Source organism: Arachis duranensis, chromosome 5, assembly GCF_000817695.3.
Source record: "Arachis duranensis cultivar V14167 chromosome 5, aradu.V14167.gnm2.J7QH, whole genome shotgun sequence".
Classification (NCBI taxonomy): Eukaryota; Viridiplantae; Streptophyta; class Magnoliopsida; order Fabales; family Fabaceae; genus Arachis; species Arachis duranensis.
Window position 1 is genome coordinate 85,004,593 of NC_029776.3, and position 8,123 is coordinate 85,012,715.

General features: G+C 29.3%; 2 protein-coding genes across 2 annotated transcripts in view; one reads left to right on the forward strand and one right to left on the reverse strand.

Moving 5' to 3' along the window:
- The first annotated feature begins 4,577 nt into the window (after positions 1-4,577).
- LOC127747546 (U-box domain-containing protein 3) lies at positions 4,578-6,756 on the forward strand. Its single transcript, XM_052261578.1, is given in 3 exon segments — positions 4,578-5,222; positions 5,694-6,139; positions 6,142-6,756. Coding segments are annotated over 3 exon segments (966 nt in total). The 5' UTR covers positions 4,578-5,007; the 3' UTR covers positions 6,447-6,756.
- Positions 6,757-7,110: 354 nt separating this feature from the next.
- LOC107490042 (altered inheritance of mitochondria protein 32) overlaps positions 7,111-8,123 on the reverse strand; it is a 3,282-nt gene continuing 2,269 nt past the window's right edge. The window contains exons 5-6 of the mRNA XM_016110807.3: positions 7,487-7,804; positions 7,111-7,398 (exon numbers count right to left, since the gene is read on the reverse strand). Of these exons, the coding sequence (XP_015966293.1) occupies positions 7,386-7,398; positions 7,487-7,804 (331 nt within the window). The 3' untranslated portion in view covers positions 7,111-7,385. The remainder of the gene's footprint in view (positions 7,399-7,486; positions 7,805-8,123) is intronic.

Here is an 8,123-nt window from a genome sequence, read left to right on the forward strand (position 1 = left end):
GTGTATTGAGAAAAAAAAATGGCCCAATCATACATGTTTAATTTTTAAATAAATAACTGCTTTAAAATTTAAAAGAAAAAGAGCTTGTCCCATGAGTGCATTATTGAATAAAAAAAATAATATATAAAAAAAAAACTCTCTTGGTAAACGAACTTGTCTACGAGAAAGTGCAAAACAAGGGTCAAAAGAAATGGCGAGAATCATAATAGATATAAAGTCATTATATTTTGATTAGATGAATAATATTAAGTACAATAATTTGTTGAAGATTTCACAAATGAGAACACCTGAAGTATATCCCTAAAGTAATAACAACGAAAGCAGAAGCTATTGGATTCGATACACAAATATATTTTGGATAACGAACCTTTTTTTCTTTTTCTTTTTTTTTTTAATTTCTCACCTCAATTAGCCATGCAATCAATCCGTTATGGCGTTAACTATGTACTATGCCATTGCTTTAACAATATATTTTTACTTCCATAATAATTCTACCCAACCCCTCTGAGTTATCCTTCATAACGTGTCTTGGTCATTATTTTAACTATAGTTAAGTTATTTTATAATTTATTATTTTAGATAAGTAATTGTATAATTTTTTAAAATATTAAAATTCTACCCCATTAATTGAAGCACGTTCTCACGCAATATCTTTCTATAGTGCATCATTCTTTAAAGGGTCATTGAATTCTCATGGCTCGTAACTTTTCCGTTCTTCCCACTTAATTTCTATCTCTTGTCCTCTCATTCAATCCTTTTTTTTTGCCATGACCCATAAATCACTCCTTACCAATATCAACATCATTAATGGTTAGTTCAGTTATTAAATTTTTTCATTAAAAAGATATATATTTATTTAATTACATGATGGAATATATATTGATATGTAAAATATAATATAATAAAATAAATTTATTCAAAATACTTAAAAGTATATTTAAAATCATGAACATATAAATATAATAATAAAATTTGTACTCTAACCAAGTAAACATATTTTTTATCATACATAAATTATTTAAAAAATAAATATATTATTAAAATTAATAATACAAATTTAAAATAATAAAATCCAATTTTCTTACTGTAATACTCATGAGAAATAAATAATTATTTTTGTCTTCTTTAATTATTTTAAACATATGTTTCATATTTATATCTTGAATATCTATAGAATTTGTTTTTGTATTTCAAAATTTTAATATTAACTATTTTTTATTTAAAATATCATTTTTACATTAATTTTTAAATTGTTATATTGATCTCTTCTTTAAGATTATACAAAAAATAATTTCTCATAAAAATAATTTGTTTAATCATTTATTAAATAATAAAATATTAATAAATTAAAAATTAAAAGAATAAAAATACTATAAAAAATACTTGTAAGAAAGTTGAATTTTATCATTTTAAATTTGTGTTATTAATTTTAATAATTTATATTTTTTTAAATAATTTATGTATGATAGAAGATATATTTACTTGTTTAGAGTACAAATTTTATTATTATATTTGTATATTTCTGATTTTAATTATACTTTTAAGTACTCTGAATAGATTTATTTTATTATATTATATTTTACATATGAATATATATTTCATATATTATTTTTAATGAAAAAAATTTAATAACCGAACTAACCATTAATTATATTGGTAAGGAGTGATCCACGACAAAAAAAAAAGGATTGAGTGAGAGGACAGGAGATAGCAATGAAGTCGGCGCTGGCTATACTGGGAAGAACGGGAAAGTTATAAGCCATGGAATTCAACGACTCGTTAAGGAATGATGCACTGCAGAAAGAGATTGCGTGCAAATAAGTCAGCGCTGCTTACCGGGGGATTTGGCTCCTCTGAAGTTGTTTATTTACTTTAGAGAGAAAAGTAACGCAATCTAAGCCATTGATAACATAAACGGTTTTGATCATCTTAAATAAATAAATAATAAATAAATACATTAAAAGAACCTTAAAAATCGTACAACCAGATCGTGTAAGTAGCAGTTTCTAAAACTGCGTGATTTTAATCTTTTATCTTTTTTGAATCCTGAATAATTTTTTGAAAAATTTAATAAAAAAAATAAAATTAATTAATTTAAATTGGGTCAAAAATATTTTTTTATTTTTTATTTTAATATAAAAAAATACTCATGTAAATGTACTAAATTTTTTTTAGATAAATGTACTCAAATTTTTTTGTAATCCATTGTTTTGTTTATATTTTTTATTATTTGTCTATTCTGATGATAATATATTTTTTTTAACCAGTCATACATTTAAATTTAAACTACAACATTAGACATGAAACAAGCATCATAAACATATAAAAACACATAAAAATATAAATAAATTAATTTAATGTATATCAATATAAATTTAGTAGAAATCTATTAAACCAACATCACATCATTAGTTATTCTAAACACTCTTTAGTTTGTTCTCAATTAGATTCTTATTTTAAGTATAAACAAAAAAAATTGAGTACATTTATCTAAAAAAAATTAGTACATTTATATGAGTATTTTTTTATATTAAAATAAAAAATAAAAAAATATTTTTGACCCAATTTAAATTAATGAATTTTATTTTTTTATTAAATTTTTCAAAAAATTATTCAGGATTCAAAAAAGATGAAAGATTAAAATCACGCAGTTTTGGAAATTGCTGCTTGCACGATTTGGTTGCACGATTTTCAAAGTTCTTTTAATGTATTTATTTATTATTTATTTATTTAAGATGATCAAAACCGTTTATGTTATCAATGGCTTAGATTGCGTTACTTTTCTCTTTAAAGTAAATAAACAACTTCAGAGGAGCCAAATCCCTTACCGGGTAGAATTTTAATATTTTAAGAATTATACAATTACCCATCTAAAATAATAAATTATAAAATAACCTAACCATAATTAAGATAATAACCAATTAAAGTGTGACACATCATGAAGGGTAACTTATATGTTATTTTAGAGGGAGTTTGATAGAACTCACCTTATATATTTATATACATATTTTTCATATTTTTATATATTGTATTATTTTTAATTTATATTCACATCATATAATTAAATGTTTAATTTTTATATTTTGATAAAATATAATAAATAATAAATATATAAATAAAACTACACTTATACAGGGTAAAATAGGTAGTCATCAGTGTAAGAGTGTAATAAGCAAGGTTGGGTAAAGTAAAAAATCACTAATACGTAATATTTATTTGATTGTCATCCTTAATAAATAATAATAGGGTTTAGATTAATCGAAAATGGATCTTTTCAATTTTTTTAATATTTGAGAGAATAAAATATTATCTCTCATCTTTAATTCTATAAGTGGGATCAAAAATAAATATGAGAGAAAAAATAATGAAGAATTAAATTAAATAATTGATACCATCCAATTTTTTTTCTACCAAAAAAAATTCACTCCGAAATTAATCCGATTCGACCTAACTAAAGTTTATATAGGGAATAGAAATCTTCTAATGAAGATTTTTTCTATTTTAAATAATATTCGAACCCAAAATTACTAAAGAACTAAAATATTTTTCACACTGACGAATTATGAGTTGCTTTAATAATTATTAATGTGCTAAATGCAAAAGAACTAGAGAAGGATTGTATAACCTTTTAATTTCGAGGAAAAGATAGAGAATATCCAAACTAAATAAACCAGGATAGTGTATCCTATAATTTTTTAAGGAGAATGTCATACCTCGAATAATATCAAGTAGATTACATGTATTGCTATATTCTTTTGGTTTATCAGGTGAATCTTATGATTGCTTCTTGTTATTTCAACTTTGATCTTTATCAACACACATCCACGTCAAAAGAATAATAATAATAATAAAAATCATATCTTTTTAAACCATACCTATACTCTGTTAGATTCATAGGCTAATTGATTCATATACCAATTATATGAGTTATACTAATTGCAAGGATAGGTTGTACTATTAAGGGAATGAATATACGTCCAAGTGTAACAAGCTAAACAATTTTTGTCCCCTCTTTTACTTTGAATTTACTATATTGGAACAATGATGAAGTATATAATGACTAATGAGGAAGAGGGAGGTGGTGGGTTGAAGTGCACGTAAAATAAGACTATATTACCGGATTAATAAATATGAACGTGGAAGTGAGCAAATATGAAAGGTAAAAGCTAAATAGATACAGAATAAATTATTTAAAAAAAAACATGTTATGCTTCAAGCCTTCAATTCAATTTAAAATTTTAAATATCCATTATATACCTTTTTTAATTTATCCTGTCTTCCTCAGTTGCCCTTCTTATTCTTTTCATTTTTTTAGGTGTTTCTATTTATATTTTTTAGAATTTTGCTTATTAGTACACTTGTAGCAATAAAAAGAGGAAAGATTTTATAGATAAAGCAAATTTCTATACATTTATTATCATTGAAAATCCCAAAATCTTTCTTTTTAAAATAAGATCCTTCTAAAATATTATTTTATAAATAAACAAATAAATAGTAGCTACAGTACGAACGGTCCCAAGGGATATGGCATTATTGAAGAAAAGAATAATGCTGAGAACGTGACCAGCAAGAGGGATTAATTATAATGTATAGCATTCTTTCTAAGACCCTACAAACCTAACATAGAGAGACACAAACTCACTAGAAAAATATTCACACCCAGAAAATAAATAAATAAAATATCTAACCTTCCAAAAGCTGACGGCGTTTGCTTCCATATAAGGAAAGTTAAAGATTCATTCTTAGGAATCGATATTGTTTTTTTATACTCACAACAACAACATGCACCAAAGAGAAAGAAAAAAAAAAGCTGACTAAAAGAATTGTATGTTGCTTCTAGCTGAAACAATGGATTGGGATACCCGCAAAAGGTTTACATTACCTCTTCAAGCAACCACTCTTGATGCTACAATAGCCACTTCATAGCAAAGTTTTAGAAGAACAGTTGGAGTGAGACAAAGCAAAACAAGAAACAGAGTTAGAGTTAGAGATAGCGAGAAAGCTTCAATGGAGAAAGTGGTTGTGGAAAACCTTTGGAATGGTGACAGAGATGCACAAATTCAAGCAGCTATGGAGCTAAGTAGATTTAGTAGTAAGCAAAGGCACAAGTTGGAAGAAAGTGGAGTCTTGGTTCCTCTGGTTTCCATGCTTCATTCTGAAGACTATGAAGCCATTGAAGCTTCTCTCTGTGCTCTACTCAGTCTTGCATTCGGCAGCGAACGGTTAGTTCATTCGCCTTAAATATTCAATGCAAGTTTCTTTCAGTTCTTGTGAAATCTTTTCTCAAGATTGCATTTAGCCAAGAACAATTCCAAGATCAAGAGTAAATTATAAAAGAACAATCATTGGTTAGTGGTTACTAAAGATTATTATTTCTCATTAAGAGGATTACCTAGATGAAATAAAACAAACCCAACCCAAGATAGTATAATGAGGTTGATTAAAAAGTTTGAACTTTTTAACTACCCCATGATTGTTTTTTTGTCTGTGGGACTAAGGAATATGTTCTTGGTAATAATGCTAGCCATTGGTTAATAGTACATTCTACCATCATGATTCTTTAATCTTTGGCATAAAGTAATGTTTAAAAACAAAGGAAGAATCATAAAATTTCCTTCTGATGTAAGAGTGCCTTTCAAAAGTTTCCTTAGCAGTTAGTGACTCACCGGTATCTTCTATCACAATTTGTACAGAAACAAGAGAAGGATCATCAAGTGTGGAGCTTTGCCAGTTCTGCTGAATCACCTTCACTCTCAAAGCCAAACAGTGGTGCAATTGACAGTAGCAGCCATGCTAACCCTCTCATCCTGCAAGGCAAATAAGGTTGCAATTGCTTCATCCGGTGCTCTACAACACTTGGCTGAATTTGTAAATAGCGGTGACATTCAGTTACAGCTTGATGTTGTGGCCACAATCCACAACCTCTCAACCTGCGAAGAGATTGTTCCATTGATCGTTGCTTCTGGCATTATACTTTCATTGATTGAACTGGTCCACAACTCTGTGAAATCATCTCCGCTGGGTGAAAAGGCGATTGGTTTGCTCGAAAATATTGTCTCTTCATCAGAGAGTGCACTTTGTGAGGCTGCTAGTGTTGGTGGGGCAATTCGGATACTGGTCGAGACTATTGAAGATGGATCATCACTAGGGGTATACTTTTCCTTATATGCCAAAGTTGCAGAGAGAAATACAGAGGTTTGATTCTGAGAGAGGGAGTGATGCCAGGACTGCTTCAGTTAAGCATAGATGGAACGCGGAGAGCCAAGAACATGGCTCGAGAACTGTTGTTGCTTCTGAGGGATTACTCCGATTATAGTTCAAGACAAAAACAAATGAATCATGAGCTCATAGAGCGGATCATGGAAGAAATTGATGCAGATGGAGAGAAATTGGCTGATGCTAAGCTGCGTTTAGTGGAGGAGATGATTGCAAAGCTGAACACATAATCTTGAGTAAATAGGGACGGGCATAAGGTTCGGGACTTCAGGTCATAATGCCGTACAGAATCACCCGTTTTTTCTTTTTTGAACATTTCGTTATCAGTGTGGAGCACCTATAGGACTAAGACTTCCATTAGAAACTAGAAAAGAAACATGACCAAAAAAAAAAAGAAACTAGAAAAGAAAGCATTGGTGTCCTCTAGGCCGGTATAAAATTAACAACATTCTGTGTACATAGATTGGTTAGTGATCTGATATGTATCGAGTTTGATTATGGCGGTGCCTATTCGATTGATGATTTTCTAACAATATTGATAGTGAGTAGCAAATTCTTAAAGTTTGAACCTGAGTGACCATAAGCTACTTTCCACTATATAATATAATTCCTAACAAATGGACAAACGAATCAACATCCCTTCAGGCTAACGAACAAAACAAGAAGCCCGAATGAATAAGGGAATTTAGGCTAAGATCGCATGCCAACTTGGATGTTCGTATTTGAGATGACACCGACAGTTCCTTGAATTAAAATGTGGCTATAAAACTATATATCCTAACCCACAAGTTTTCCCTTGCTTTAGAGATGGTCAAGCAGTTGCAGTCTCAAATATATTGCATATAGCCCAATGTATCGGACCGAAAAAAAAAAACAATGCAGACCAAAAGATCATACAGTATATGTGCTCTTTTATCCAAAATGAGTAAAGGTTCGATTCAGTGTCTACATTTTTTGGTAGTAGTGTACACACACAAATATAGAAACAGACAGCTTTAGTACCAAATACAACATAATCAAACAGATATAACTCATAACTCTGTAGAAAAAGTAACAAATATAATATTCATTACTAGATCTCTGACTACATTTTACTATCTCCCCATTTAACAAAAGGAAGACAGTACCTGACTTGTGTAGGAATTGGTTCTCACGGTTATTTCTTAAGGTTATAAACCCTCTCTACAAAAAAAGGTATGGAACTATGGATTATAAAACCGCAAGCAACCTAGTATATAATACTTATTATTAAAGCGTTTTTCATCCTGACCTTCGGTAAAATCTGTACGCCACAGCAATAGCTGCCAGAGCTCCAAGCACACCTGCTGCTGTAATAATATTATGCTGCTGCAGGGCAGGCCATTTCAAACATGTTTCACTCCCCTGCTTTTTATGTGCTCCAGTGGTTTCTTCAATTCCTTTGTTTTGCTCAAAATTTGCAGTTTGGCAGCAAGAAACCCCATTAACACCCTGGCAACAACCACCTACATTTACGTTGCTGCTCAGATTGTTACTTTCAACATTATTCTGCTTGACAGTGTCAGTATCACCTCCGTTTGCAACTTGAGTAGCTGGTCCCATTTGGCCCCTAATGAAATTTTCCATAGTTAAATTAAGTCATCTTCCACTGTAATGATCGAGTTTCATATGCAATGAGCGAAATGAACAAGCAACCAAACAATATCATAGATGATGAACAACTTAATAAAGCAACCAAATAATTCTCTCCTCTAGTTATTTATATAGCAACTTAGGTTGAAAACCACATAAAATTCAAAAGAACCATAGCAAGAGAAAAATGGAAGAATTGAGACCGAAGGAGAGAATTTAAGGCTCAGAAAGTAATAACAAAATTAGACTAGATTATTAAAATGTTAGTTTTTTATTAATTTTAATGCCAGCTGGCA